The sequence below is a fragment of the Cetorhinus maximus genome, unplaced genomic scaffold, assembly GCF_964194155.1.
Source record: "Cetorhinus maximus unplaced genomic scaffold, sCetMax3.hap1.1 HAP1_SCAFFOLD_4499, whole genome shotgun sequence".
Taxonomy (NCBI): Eukaryota; Metazoa; Chordata; class Chondrichthyes; order Lamniformes; family Cetorhinidae; genus Cetorhinus; species Cetorhinus maximus.
This window is the reverse complement of record NW_027600402.1, coordinates 1-15,051: the sequence shown is the minus strand read 5'-3', so window position 1 is coordinate 15,051 and position 15,051 is coordinate 1. Positions and strand designations below refer to the sequence as shown.

The 15,051-nt window shown below is 57.0% G+C and overlaps 1 protein-coding gene across 1 annotated transcript; it reads right to left on the bottom strand.

Annotated features, from left to right (window-relative positions):
* Window positions 1–529: 529 nt before the first annotated feature.
* On the bottom strand, window positions 530–15,045 carry LOC144678520 (host cell factor 1-like; the record flags this gene model as incomplete). Its single annotated transcript, XM_078538274.1, has 7 exons — window positions 14,999–15,045; window positions 13,684–13,902; window positions 11,742–11,846; window positions 10,145–10,373; window positions 6,523–6,665; window positions 3,887–4,025; window positions 530–732 (listed from the first exon to the last, which is right to left on the bottom strand). Coding segments are annotated over exons 1-7 (1,059 nt in total), but the record flags the coding sequence as incomplete, so codon positions are not given.
* Window positions 15,046–15,051: the final 6 nt, after the last annotated feature.

Below are 15,051 nucleotides of genomic sequence, written 5' to 3'. Positions count from 1 at the left end.
CCCTGTCAAACCTCCTCAGAATCTGACATGTTTCAATAAGATCACCTCTCATTCTTCTAAACTCCAATGGGCAGAGGCCCAACCTGCTCAACCTTTCCTCATCAGACAAACCCCCTTCGTCCCAGGAATCGGCCGAGTGAACCTTCTCTGAACGGCTTCCGATGCGAGTCTGTCCCTCCTGAAGTAAGGAGACCAGAAGCTCGACACAGGACTCCAGCTGTGGTCTCACCGATGCCCTGCAAAGTTGTAGCAAGACATTTATACTCCATCCCCCCCCTCGCAATAGAGGCCATCACCCCATTCGCCTTCCTGGTCACTTGCTGCACCTGCGTACTAACTTTTTGCCTGTACGAGGACGCCCAGGTCCCTCTGTGGCGGCCGAGTTCTGCAGTCTCTCCCCATCTGATTCACACCCTGCTTTTCTATTCTCCCTGCCAAAGTGGGCAAGCTCACACTCTCAAAGCAGAATTTCTTTCCATGTACATAGACGCACTCAAACATTTCGCCACCGACTGGAGCTTGGCTGTACCTGCATTGCCACGGACGGCGTGGTGGTGCTGGTGAGGCCGCCGGTCACCGCCAGGCCGGACTGCGCCGCGGAGACGGTGATGACGGCCGGGTTCATCAGCTGGCTGGAGAAGGTGCCCACGGTGCCGGTGAGGCTGGTGGCTGCGCCACCGACGCCAGCGGTCCCGCCGATGGAGCCCGTCACGGTGCCGAGCGTGGTCACGCCTGCAATGGTGCGAGCACAGAGAGAGAGGGAGCAGGGAGAGAGAGAGAGGGAGCGGGGAGAGAGAGAGAGGGAGCGGGGAGAGAGAGAGAGGGAGCGGGGAGAGAGAGAGAGGGAGCGGGGAGAGAGAGAGAGAGAGAGAGAGGGAGCGGGGGGAGAGAGAGAGAGGGAGCGGGGAGAGAGAGAGAGAGAAAGGGAGCGGGAGAGAGAGAGAGGGAGCGGGGAGAGAGAGAGAGGGAGCGGGGAGAGAGAGAGAGGGAGCGGGGAGAGAGAGAGAGGGAGCGGGGAGAGAGAGAGAGGGAGCGGGGAGAGAGAGAGAGGGAGCGGGGAGAGAGAGAGAGGGAGCGGGAGAGAGAGAGAGGGAGCGGGGAGAGAGAGAGAGGGAGCGGGGAGAGAGAGAGAGGGAGCGGGGAGAGAGAGAGAGGGAGCGGGGAGAGAGAGAGGGAGCGGGGAGAGAGAGAGAGGGAGCGGGGAGAGAGAGAGGGAGCGGGGAGAGAGAGAGAGGGAGCGGGGAGAGAGAGAGAGGGAGCGGGGAGAGAGAGAGAGGGAGCGGGGAGAGAGAGAGAGAGAGAGGGAGCGGGGAGAGAGAGAGGAGAGAGGGAGCGGGGAGAGAGAGAGAGAGAGAGGGAGCGGGGAGAGAGAGAGGGAGCGGGGAGAGAGAGAGAGGGAGCGGGGAGAGAGAGAGAGGGAGCGGGGAGAGAGAGAGAGGGAGCGGAGAGAGAGAGAGGGAGCGGGGAGAGAGAGAGAGAGGAGGGAGCGGGGAGAGAGAGAGAGGGAGCGGGGAGAGAGAGAGAGAGAGCGGGAGAGAGAGAGAGGGAGCGGGGAGAGAGAGAGAGGGAGCGGGGAGAGAGAGGGGAGCGGGGAGAGAGAGAGAGAGCGGGGAGAGAGAGAGAGCGAGCGGGGAGAAAGAGAGAGCGAGCGGGGAGAAAGAGAGAGCGAGCGGGAGAAAGAGAGAGCGAGCGGGGAGAAAGAGAGAGCGAGCGGGGAGAAAGAGAGAGCGAGCGGGGAGAAAGAGAGAGCGAGCGGGGAGAAAGAGAGAGCGAGCGGGAGAAAGAGAGAGCGAGCGGGGAGAAAGAGAGAGCGAGCGGGGAGAAAGAGAGAGAGCGGGAGAAAGAGAGAGCGAGCGGGGAGAAAGAGAGAGCGAGCGGGGAGAAAGAGAGAGCGAGCGGGGAGAAAGAGAGAGCGAGCGGGGAGAAAGAGAGAGCGAGCGGGGAGAAAGAGAGAGCGGGAGAGAGAGAGCACACGCATGGGGGAAAGAGAGAGAGAGAGAGAGCGGGGAGAGAGAGAGAGAGAAGGGTGGAGAGAGAGAGAGAGAGAGGGGGGTAGAGAGAACGAGAGCGAGAGAGAGAGAAAGGGTTAAACACAGCCATGAGTGATGAGTGCAATAATCACAATGCATCCCCCCACCACCCCCCCCACCGCCACATCCCGCCCAGGAAGCAAGTTACTGCAGCAACCCGGAGTGAAGAAACTATTTTAAGATGGGGTGTACGGGGTTATAATAAATTTGGATAAGGTAGACAAGGGAAAACCATCTCCATTGGCTGACGGTGCAAGGCCGTGGGGAGGGGGGCGCAGGAATGCGAGGAAGAGCTTGTTTTTTTTCCTAAAAAACACAGCAAGTCGTCACATCCCCTAACTCGCTGCCCTCCGAAGCAGAGACGGCGAGCAGTTTCCAAAGGGAATTGGACGAGGAGGCAGGGATTCGGGGAGAGGGCTAACTGGGCTGCTCTCCAGAGAGCCAGTATGGGCTCGATGGGAGGAACGGCCTCCCGCGACGAGTCTTCGAGTCCAAAGCAGACCATTCGGCCCGTCAAGCCTTCTTCCCCCCATTAATATGATCGTGGCTGATCTTGGGCTACAACTCCCATTTTCCCGCCTGCTCCCCATATCCCTCGATTCCCGGAGAGGCCAAAAATCCGTCCGTCCCGGCCTTAAACGTCTTGAACGATGGAGCGTCCACAACCCTCTGGTGGGGGAGAGAATCCCAAAGATTCCCAACCCTTCGGGTGAAGAAATTTCTCTTTATCTCGGTCCCAAATGATCGGCCCCCTTATCCTGAGACTGTGCCCCCCATCTCCCATCGTGTTTTAGATCCCCCCGAGCAGGGGAAACAATCTCCTAGCGCCCACCCTGTCAAACCCCTTCAGAATCTCGTCCGTCTCAATGCGATCGCCTCTCGTTCTGCTAAACTCCAGAGAACATCGGCCCAATTTACTCGGCCTCTCATCGTAGGACAACCTCCCCCCCTCCCCTCATCCCAGGGGTCAATTGAGTGAACCTTCGCTGTACCCACCTCCGATGAAAGATGGAGGCCAAAACTGCACATGAGTTATTCCGGACGGGGTCTGGCCAAAGCAGTGGACGGGTGCAGCAAGGCTTCTTTACCTCTGTGCTCCGATCACCTCTTGCAATAAAGGGCAACCTGTCACGGAAGCCACGACCCAGAGGCTGCCCGGAGGTTCTAACCGAGGTTGCTTGGTCAAGTCAAGGGGGTAAGGGCTTCCAAACCAGGGGAAAGCTGAATGGGGACCGCTATCGGTGACTTGACGACGAGGGAACGAGTTCACCTTGAACAGCAAAAGGAAAGCAAAGCAGGGCGCCGGTGAGACCCCCATCGCGAAACCGTGGCCTCCTTTCCCCGTCTTCGGCCTAGAAGGAGTGCGACCAAGGTCCACGAGGGAGATGTGGGGGGGGAGGTTGCCTTATGAGGAGAGATCGAGTGGAATGGGCCAATTTCCCCTTGGAGCTGAGAAGAACGAGAGGTAATCTCATCGAAACGTCTAAAATTCTGAAGAACACTGAGGGCTGTTCCCCCCCCCGCTTCTGCCCACCCCCACCCCAGCTGGAGAATCAAGAACACCGGGGGTGCGGGTCAGAGCCTCAGGATAAGGGGGTCGGCCATTTTGGACTGAGACGAGGAAAAATTGCTTCACTCCGAGGGTTGGGAATCTTCGGCGTTCTTGACCCCGGAGGACGCCCGGCATACTCGAGACGGAGACGGGGAGAGGCTTTTGGACGCTGAGGACAAGCGGAGCCGAGGTAGGCGATCACCCGTGTGAATGGCGAGGGCTCCTTTATATTTTTCATTAAACCCCCTCCCCGCCCACCCCCCACCACCCCCCCACCCACCGAGGCTCCAATCTCCGAACGTACCTGTGGTGCCCTTGACCACCAGCGTGGTGACGGCCGGCTTCACCGCCGAGACTGTCACCGGCGTCACCAGCCGCATGCCGCTGACGGGGACCGTCCGAAGGATGGTGCCGGGCTGCCCCGGGGCTCCTTTCAGTAACACCTGTCGGGGAAAGGCGGACAAAGAGAGGTGGGAGGGGGGATGGGGTGGGGTGGGGGGAGTGGAGAAAAAAAAAGCACTGGGTCAGCGGGGGCGCGGTAATCCCTGACCCACCCCACCCCCCCACCCCCTCCCCCGCACCTCACCCGCCCCCCCCCCTCCCCAAACGACAAAACCCTCGAGCAATAATTTAAACGACGGGCTCAGCGGCGATCGATCTCACCCCCCCCTCCCCGAGCCGGTAGAGCCGCGGCTGCTCCGGAGACTCGAGCTCCATAACCCGCGGGGTTGGCAACCATCAGGAGAGATTGAACAGACCGGCAATGTTTTCTCTGGAAAAAGGGGGAACGAGGCGGTGGGGAGGTGGGGGTGACCTGACAGAATTATACAGGTCCACGCAGCAGAGAGAGAGACAGGCCTGTGGGCCCGACCGGCTATTTGTTGGTCTTCGTGCTCCGCCATCCCCTCTCATTCTCCCCCGCCACCTGCCTCCGCGCCCTCTCCATATCCTTCTATTTCCCCCTCTCCCTCAGGTGTTTATCCAGCTTCCCCCCAGCGTCGACACTATTCACCTCAACCACTCCCCCCCTGTGGGTAGCCGGTTCCACGTTCTCCCCCGCTCTCCGGGTAAATTGAGTCCCCAGCATCTGGCAGATCGGAATCGGTTGCCGGTAACGGGCGAGAGTGCGGGGTCCGCGCTCGCCGAAGGCCAGGAACAAAAACGGCGACGGTCGGAGGCGATGCCGCGACTGGGACGGCACTCGCCGAACAACCCCGAGTGCGCCGACGGCCAACCAATTTAGGGCGATCGGCCGAGCCCGTGTCGTGGCTCACTTACGCCTGCTACAAGCGACGCACATTCATACGCCCGCTCTCCGCAAACAAAAGGTACGCGTTCGAGCCCTTGCGCCCTTTTTTGAATTACCCGGGAGCCAACGGTTCCCCGCGGCTTCCCCCCCCCCCAAGGGCAGCGCCTCAGCCAATCAGTGTCGGCTTGCCGACCCAATCAGCAGCCTTTGCTCCTGCAGTATAAATTGTTGTGGTGATCTTCTGAAATTTGGCATTCTTGCATTTGCCCAAGATGAACGCGAGACGGAAAGCTTCGGTCACGTGCCCTCTCTTTTTCCCCGCAATGAAGAGGTTTCTCCTGAGTTTCCTATTGGGTTTCTTGGTGACCGTCTTATACTGATGGCCTCTGGCTTTGCTCTTCCCCACGAGTCTCTCTGCAGCTACTCTTAACAAATCCTTTCATCATTTTCAAGGCTCTATCAGGACATCCTAACCCTTTTGAGAGTTTCTTCAGCCTTGCCTGGTAACCTATGACCTTGCTTTTCTGGTATCACCCTCGTGAAACTTGTTCCGCACCCTCTCCAGTGCTGCAATATCCCTCCTATAACATAAAGGACCAGAAGCGTGGGCAACACTATAAGATCATGAGGGAGTTTAACAGGGTAGACGTGAAGAAGATATTTACACACGTGAGCATGATCAAAACTAGGGGGCCATCAATATAAGGCAGTCACTGTGAGTAACTCACCTCCTGACTCCCCAAAGCCTGCCCATCATCTACAAGGCACAAGTCAGGAGTGTGATGGGACACTCCCCACTTGCCTGGATGAGTGCGGCTCCCACAACACTCAAGAAGCTCGACACCGTCCAGGGCAAAGCAGCCCCGCTTGATCGGCACCCCATCCACAAACATTCACTCCCTCCACCATCGACGCACAGGGGCAGCAGTGTGTGTACCATCGACAAGATGCACTGCAGCAACTCGCCAAGGCTCCTTCGACACCACCGCCCAAACCCATGGCCGCTACCACCTAGAAGGACAAGAGCAGCAGACACACGGGGAACACCACCACCTGCAAGTTCCCCTCCGAGCCACACACACCATCCCAACTTGGAAATATATCGGCTGTTCCTTCACTGTCGCCGGGTCAAAATCCTGGAACTCCTTCTCTAACAGCGCTGTTGTAGATGTACCTACAGTACATGCACTGCAGCGGCTCAAGAAGGCAGCTCACCACCAACTTCGCAAGGGCAATTAGGGATGGGCAATAAGTGACTGAATTTTTTTTCCAAATCCAATCGGAGAATGCGGGACAGACTTCTTTACCCAGAGAGCGGGGAGAACGTGGAACTCGCTCCCACAGGCAGTGGCAGAGGTGAATAGTGTTGATGCACTAAAGGCGGGGGTAGGGGAAAGCTGGATAAACACATGAGGGAGAAAGGAATATGGGTTTAATGGGGAGATGGAGGATGGATGGGATTGTGGGACTAATCGAATAACTCTTCCAAAAGGGACAGCACAGGCGCGATGAACCGAATGGCCTCCTCCTGCGCTGGGAGACTCTATGGCAACTTAAGCTTCAATACTCTCCACCGGGTCCATGCATCGCTCACCCTAACTGCGCGCGGCTCTTCCCGCTCACGTTAAATGCCCATCAGGCCACCCTTGGCCGAGTCGCTCTGCTCCACCTTTAACCCCACGTGCACTAACCTGCGTCAGCCCTTGCTGGCCTGTTCCTCCGCTGATCTTCGGCACGGCCGTGATGATCTTGGCGGGGCTGTTCGTCCCTGACGTCATCACCTTGGTGGTGAAGATGGTGATCGGAGATTTCATCCCAGTGTTGCTCGTGACTCCTAGGTTTAAAACGAACACATCAAATAGCCCGTCTGGTAGCACGGAATTCGAGTCCTGCTGAGCACGTCCCTTCGGCCGCTCAGGGCAAGCAGAGCAAGGGGCCGTGCACAGCCAGACCGCACTTGCAAAACTCAGAACACAAATGTCTAATGGCAGACGTGGTTCTGCGATTGGACAGCACTTGCTGAACAATCACAAGTGCGCTAAGAAAAAAAAACTCAACATGAATGTCTAATGGCAGACGTGATTCTGTGATTGGACAGCACTTGTTGAACAATCACAAGTGCGCTAAGAAAAAAACTCAGAACACGAATGTCTAACGGCAGACGTGATTCTGCGATTGGACAGCACTTGCTGAACAATCTCAAGTGCGCTAAGAATTGCCCCAATCATCAACTGAAGGTTATCAGTCAGGCTCACTTACACTCGCTAGAAGGTACGTATATTCAGAGGCAGAGGCTTGCCCTCAGCAGGCAAAAGGAACACGTCCAAGCATTACGCCTTTTTTGGATCAAACAAAAGCCCGGGGCGGGGGGGGGGGGGGGGCAACAGTTCCCAGGTGAATTCCCCATGGCAACACCCTTGGGCCAATCAGAGTCAGTGTGCCAACCCATCAGCACCCTTTTCTCATGGAGTATAAATTGTTCTTCCCTTTGAAATTTGGCATTCTTGCATCTATCCTGATGAGTATAAGATGAAAAGCTGCGATAGCTTCTCCCTTTTCTTCAGCAGAAGAACACCCACATCGGAAACCAGGCAGGCAGCAACCCGACCCCAACTGCCCCAATCTCTCATCCACCAGGAAGGGACAGGATGGATCGTGGCTTCTCAGCCATCGACAAGGACACTCTTCCCTCCCATCCCCACACCCCTCCCGTTAACTAGGATCCCCGTTCCTCATCAGGTTTCAACTAGACCACCTCGATAGGGAAAAAATTCTTTAAAAGCCAAATGTTTTTTTCGAGCGGAGAGAGACTGGGAAACGCTTGCGTTAGGAGGGACCCTAGTATCCTTGTACACGAGACCACAAAGTTAACGCACAGGCACAGCAGGTAATTGGGAGAGCGAATGATATGCTCACTTTTGTTACAAAGGGGTTGGAGTGCAAGAGCAAAGGGGTCTTACTACAATCGTACGGGGCATTGGCGAGACCACGCCTGGAGGAGTACTGAGTACAGCTTTGACCTTCTTACCTAAGGAAGGGTATACCTGCCCCAGTGGGTTCACTGAACTAATTCCCGAAGATGAGGAGACTGTCCTCTGAGGGGTGATCGAGCAGAATGGGCTGACATTCCCTGTTTGATAGGGTAGATACCAAGGGGGTACTTCCAGGCGTGGGAGAGACTGGAACCAGGGGACACAGTTTCGGGGAAAGAGGTCTACGACGGGGATGAGGAGAAATTATTTTCTCGCAAAGGGTCGTCAGTACGTGGAATCCTCTCCCCCCGGAGAGCAGTGGAGGCCGGCTCATCGAATATATTCAAGGCTGAGTTAGACAGATTTCTGATCAACAGGGGAGTCGAGGGTATGGTGGGGGGAGGAACGGGACAGGCAGGGATGTGGAGTTGAGGCCACAACCAGATCAGCCACAAACCTGTCGAATGGCGGAGCGGGCTCGAGAGGCTGAATGGCCTCCTGCTGCTCGCTCCTGAGTCCGACGGGGGTTCAGGAGAACGAACGGTGGTGGGGGGGGTGGGGGGAGAGGGCGACCCCGTCGAAATATGAAATTCTTCGGAGTCGACGCGAGAGGTTGTTTTCCCCTGGCCGGAGCGTGTGGGACACGGGGGCCGGGACACAGTCTCAGAACGTAGGGTCGGCCATTTCAGACCGAGGAGGAGGGGGGGCGGGGGGGAGGGGAATTTCTTCGCTCGGAGGGTTGCCTAATCTTTGGGGCTCTCGTCAACCCGGAGGAGCCGCGGAGCTTCACATGCAGCCGGCGCTCATATCTGGTCCGCCCTGGCTGTCGGCGATCCCTTGGCTCATTTGTCCCGCCGGTGGTGCTTCACCAGGGGGGGCCATTTTCTCCGCAGGTTTCTCGCCGGCAACCGGTGCAAAGGAGTGCCATGGTTCTTTTTTTTTTAAAACACACATCCATCTGACGGGGACTCAAAAGGCTCTGAAAGACAGCGCGGTGGCCCCTCCCTCAGCACCGCACCTCAGTGTCAACCTCGGTCTCTTTGTTCTCTCCAAGAAGCGGAACTCGATTTTTTTTCACTCTTTCACAGGAATGTGGGCGTCGCTGGCAAGACCAGCATTTCTTGCCCGTCCCTAATTGCCCCTTGAAACCGGGCGTCTGTCCCGGCCATTTCAGAGAGGGGGGGCAGTTAAGAGTCGACCACATGGCTGTGGGGTCTGGAGTCACATGTAGGCCAGGCCCGGGCAAGGCTTCCTTCCTTAAAGGGACATCAGTGAACCAGATGGGTTTTTTTTTTTAACGACAATCGGTGATAGTTTCACGGTCACCGTCCCCGAGACTACCTTCCCATTCTAGGTTTACTCCTTGAATTTAAAAACCGCCAGCAGCCCTGGTGGGATTTGAACCCGCGTCCCCCCAGAGCCCGGGCCTCTGGATTGCTAGCCCGGTGACAATGCCAGGAGGCCGCCATCTCCCGCAATGTGGAACCTCTTGATTCAGAGGCAAGTGTACGACCACCAACTGGGCCTCATCTCGGACAGGGGTCAGAGGGCTGCGGATGGTCAGTCAACGATTGCACCGAAGACTTGACAGTCGAGAGAGTTTTGAAGGGCAAGGGAATGAAGAGATAGGGGGATGGCATGGGAAGAGGAGTTGAGGTGGCCGAATGGTCTCCTCCAGTTCCTATTTCTTACACTCCTACAAAGAAGCCCCTATTAATAGTATGTTAATTATGTTAAGATACACAGCTGAAGGGCATTGTTTAAATAAGTACTTTGAGCACGTACAAATAGGTGTCACAGAGGCCTTCCACAAGCAGTGGGTGCTGCGGAGGCTGGAGTGCGTTATCAGCCTCAGGAATGACATTTTGTTTTCGTTTAAGTTTCCTTTAAATCCTCATCCTTCGTCCTTAAGGGGCTGCCAATTCAGTTAATTTGATTCATTGTTCTGAGTTCATAGATACTCAAGAGAGTACGAATAGGGGGCACAGGGGCCTTCCACAACCACAGTGGGCGTCAGAGGGGCTAGAGTGCATCATCAGCCCAGGTAATAACATCTCAAATTTATTAAGTTTCCTCGAAAAGTTCTGTATTTTGTTACAGTGGCCCTTTAATGCGTTCGTCAGTTTACATTTGCAATTTGGTTTTAAAAAGAGTATAAATAGGGGATGGTTGGGACACTGGGTGGGAGAGGAGAGCTGTGAGGTTGAACAAAGTCAATAAACTCTCAGTAAAGAAAAGCTCTGTGTCTTGGCTTTGGCTTCACCAACCCGCTTGGATTTAATTAACTCCCACCGCCCCCCCAACGTCTCGAACCCGCTCCCCAAATCACCCTCGCCATTACCTGCTGTCCCCTGCTGAGCCATGAGCGCCGACACCGGGATGGTCTTGATGATGGTGGTCGTGCCGGGCTTGTTGGCGGCGTTGGGCGACATGCTGCTGATGCCGAGGATGGTGGGCTTGGACACGGCGGCTCCTCCCGCCTGCGACGTGGTGATGATGGTGGTGGGCTTCCCGTCAGCCGACGTCACCAGCTTCAGGATGGTGGCCCCTGGGGGGAGGGGGCCTTTGGTCTGCAACCCGCCCACGGGGAAACACAGGGTTAGCTCCGGCCGCGAACCGACAAACACAACAGCAGCGGCGGCGGCGACCGCTCGGATTTAACGCGCAACGATCTTCCGCTTAGTGAGGGCAGCGCAGGAGGCTTGGTAGCAGCCTTAGTCAGACAAATAAACTCGCCTTGCAAACGAAAGGGGGTTCTTAGTAATTACCAAATGGCACTTTCGGCAGAAGCAGACAGAAAGAAATGGGGGCAGAGATAGAGGGAGAGAGGCGTATAAAAGGATAAGCTCTGGACACATTAGGTTCAGTGAGTCATGCTCTCAACTTGGGGTCAGGGGCCGGTGGGTTTAATCCCCACTCCAGGAGTTCAGGCTGCTCGTTCCGAGCCAACACTTCCAATGCGGTGCCGCCGAGGGAGCGGCGCGGTGCCGAGGGCGAGCCGCATTGCCGCAGGTGCAGCGCCGATGGCGTTCTGCACCGCCGAGGGGCTGGCATCGAGGGAGTGGCCACACTGTCGGGGCTACTGAGTTTCGGACAGGATATCACAAGCACAGCCCTGTCTAGCCACCCAAGCGGGCATAAGAGATCCCACAGCCACTCCCACAAAGTGGGAGTTCACCCTTATGCCCAGGGGCCTAGAATTTACACCTCAACCGACAAAGCTTCACAGAATCTCAGAGTGCAGAAGAGGCCCATCGGCCCATCGAGTCTGCACCGACACCTGAGAAACACCTGACTTACCTACCCTAATCCCATTTACCAGCACTTGGCCTATAGCCTTGAATGTTATGACGATGCCAAGTGCTCATCCAGGTGCTTTTTAAAGGATGTGAGGCAACCCGCCTCCACCACCCTCCCAGGCAGCGCATTCCAGACCATCACCACCCTCTGGGTAAAAAAAGTATTTCCTCACATCCCCCTAAACCTCCTGCCCCTCACCTTGAACTCATGCCCCCTTATGACTGACCCTTCAACTAAAGGGGAACAGCTGCTCCCTATCCACCCTGTCCATGCCCCTCATAATCTTGTACACCTTGATCAGGTCGCCCCTCAGTCTTCTCTGCTCCAACGAAAACAACCCGAGTCTATCCAACCTCTCTTCATAACTTAAATGTTTCATCCCAGGCAACATCCTGGTGAATCTCCTCTGCGCCCCCCTCCTTGTCAAATAAAAACGTAAGATGGGGGCATGACGACATTGTGGGCTCTTGCTGTGCACAAATTCGCATTTCCTCCATTAGAACACAAAAAACTCTTTTTCATTGGTTGTGAAACGCTCGAGGATGCCCCTGAGGTGCTGAAAGGCAAATGCTTTCTCTCTCTTCCAAACGCGGCTCAACACCCTCCTTCCAAAACGCAAACGCGTGTCGCGCCCGCACCTGTATGTACTGCGTGATGGGGCTCGACGCCGCCTGACCGGTCACCATTCCCGACTGGACGGGTTTCGTCTGAACCAGCGACACCATCTTGCCCAGGCTGGAGATCTGGAGGAGCGGCGGAGGCGGAGAGGGAGAAAAACAAAAACACACGATGGACGTTAGCAAGAGGGGAGGCCGTGCAAGGGGAAGGCTAGGATTTCACGAGTCCATCGGACAAACGCCCGTGTGGGACGGGGAGACCTCACTGAACCTTCAAGCAGCACGTTAATGCCGCATTCGCTTGAACTGTGAAGGTCATCGAGCGGCAGCAATTCTCAATGGCATCGTGTGCGCGGCCGACTGCCGACATCATAAAAGATGGGCGGCGCCGCCAGGATCGATGGCGTCAAAAATGGCCGCTGCCGGGAGCGCCGGTGTCAAAAATGGCCGCTGTCAGGAGTGACAACGTCAAAAATGGCCGCTGCCAGGCGTGACAACGTCAAAAATGGCCACTGCCGGGAGCGACAGCGTCAAAAATGGCCACCGCTGGGATTGCCAGCTTCAAAAATGGCCACCGCCAGGAGTGCCAGTGTCAAAAATGGCCGCCGCTGGGAGCGACAGCGTCAAAAATGGTCACTGCTGGGAGCGCCGGCCTCAAAATCGGACACAGCGGCCAGACAGAGACATCATCGGTACGCAGAGGCGGTTGGGGTTTGTCCAACCTGGCGTTGCGTTTGGGGAGCTTCAATCAGGTGCTGATGGGCATGTTCACTCGAAGCTTGGCTGAACCAGCTCGAGGAGGGGGGGCTGAATGATCGTCTCCTGTGCGCGTGCAACAGGCTCGAGGAGCGGGGGGGGGGCTGAATGATCGTCTCCTGTGCGTGTGCAACAGGCTCGAGGAGGGGGTGCTGAATGATCGTCTCCTGTGCGCGTGCAACAGGCTCGAGGAGGGGGGGCTGAATGATCGTCTCCTGTGCGTGTGCAACAGGCTCGAGGAGGGGGTGCTGAATGATCGTCTCCTGTGCGCGTGCAACAGGCTCGAGGAGGGGGGGCTGAATGATCGTCTCCTGTGCGCGTGCAACAGGCTCGAGGAGGGGGGGCTGAATGATCGTCTCCTGTGCGTGTGCAACAGGCTCGAGGAGGGGGGGCTGAATGATCGTCTCCTGTGCGCGTGTAACAGGCTCGAGGAGGGGGGGCTGAATGATCATCTCCTGTGCGTGTGTAACAGGCTCGAGGAGCGGGGGGGGCGCTGAATGATCGTCTCCTGTGCGTGTGCAACAGGCTCGAGGAGCGGGGGGGGCGCTGAATGATCGTCTCCTGTGCGTGTGCAACAGGCTCGAGGAGCGGGGGGGGGGGCTGAATGATCGTCTCCTGTGCGTGTGCAACAGGCTCGAGGAGGGGGGGCTGAATGATCGTCTCCTGTGCGTGTGCAACAGGCTTCATGAGGGGCTGAATCGGTCTCCTCCTGCTCGTGTGTCACGGGTTGTTTGTGGGGCCTCACTATACACTCGAGAACTGCCGGCCGCAGCAGCCTTTCCAATTCACAGTACAGAACACTTACAAGAGAAGAGACACGTCCGAGCCTTAATGATAAATCACTCATTCTGCTAAAGCTAAGAGACAGAGCGTCAGACACAGGGGAGAGGGGTGGGGGGAGGCAGACAGAGAGAGGGGAAGGCCAGAGAGAGAGAGAGAGAGAGTGGTGGGGAGGGCCAGAGAGGGAGAGGGGGAGAGAGCCAAGACAGAGGGAGGGAGGGGGTCCGAGGCAGAGGGGGGGAGGGAGGGGAGGAGGGCTGAGGCAGAGGGAAGGAGGGGAGGAGGGCTGAGGCAGAGGGAGGCAGGAAGGGGAGGAGGGCTGAGGCAGAGGGAGGGAGGGAAGGGGAGGGGAGGAGGGCCGAGGCAGAGGGAGGGAGGGAGGGAGGGGGTGCGAGACAGAGACAAAAGCCAACGGGTTGATAGTTACCAGTGCACTTCCGCCAGCCATAGAGATAGGGCTCTTCACCAGTGTGATGGTTTTAGTCACCCCTCCCACCACCGTGGTCACCACTTGTGCCTGCTGAGCCACAGTCACCGTGCCGGACTTGTGAACGGTTATGATCGGCCGCATGGGCGTTCCAGCTGTGCTCGCAGTCCCTACCTGAGCCGCTGCTGTCTTCAACATCCGCGTGGCTGGGTTGCTCACCTGGGGGAAGGGGAAAGGAGTAAATGCGACAGGTAAAGGTTAGCGCCCGCGCCCCCACACGGGCCTGCACCACCCGCTGACGACTGTACCGCGTTCAGTGCCGTTCACGGCTCCCCAGTTACCGAAGCCCACATGAGGCAAGGCCTGGATAATATTCTGGTTTGGGCAGCTAAGTGGCAAGTAACATTCGCGCCACACCAGTGTCAGGCAATGACCACCTCCAGCAAGAGAGAATCTAACCATCGCCCCATGACATTCAATGGCATTACCATCACTGAATCCCCACTATCCTGGTGGGGGTTACCATTGACCAGAAACTGAACTGGACCAGCCATATTAACACTGTGGCTACAAGAGCAGGTCAGAGGCGGGGAATCCTGCGGTGAGTAACTCACCTCCTGACTCCCCAAAGCCTGTCCACCATCTACAAGGCACAAGTCAGGAGTGTGATGGGACACTCCCCACTTGCCTGGATGAGTGCAGCTCCCACAACACTCAAGAAGCTCAACACCATCCAGGACAAAGCAGCCCCGCTTAATCGGCACCCCATCCACAAACATTCACTCAACATTCACTCCCTCCACCACCAACGCACAGGGGCAGCAGTGTGTGTACCATCTACAAGATGCACTGCAGCAACTCGTCAAGGCTCCTTCGACAGCGCCGCCCAAACCCACCACCTCTACCACCTAGAAGGACAAGGGCAGCAGACACATGGGGAACACCACCACCTGCAAGCTCCCCTCCGAGCCACTCACACCATCCCGACTTGGAAATATATCGGCCGTTCCTTCACCGTCGCTGGGTCAAAATCCCGGAACTCCCTCCCTAACAGCGCGGTGGGCGTACCTACACCACACGGACAAAATCCCGGAACTCCCTCCCTAACAGCGCCGTGGGCGTACCTACACCATGCAGGTTGCACGAGTTCAGGATGGCACCACCTTCTTAAGGGGCAATGAGGGATGGACAGAAAAATGCTGGCCCGGCCAGCAACGCCCGCGTCCCGAGCACGGTTGAGGAAGAGAAGCAGACGCCCGCCCACGCGGACAAACACAAAAGCCCAAGCCCAAGCGTTCTCTCTCTCTCTACGTACCATTATGGGAGAGGACGCCATCTTGACTGTGGCGGGCAGCGTGGAGCCGGGAG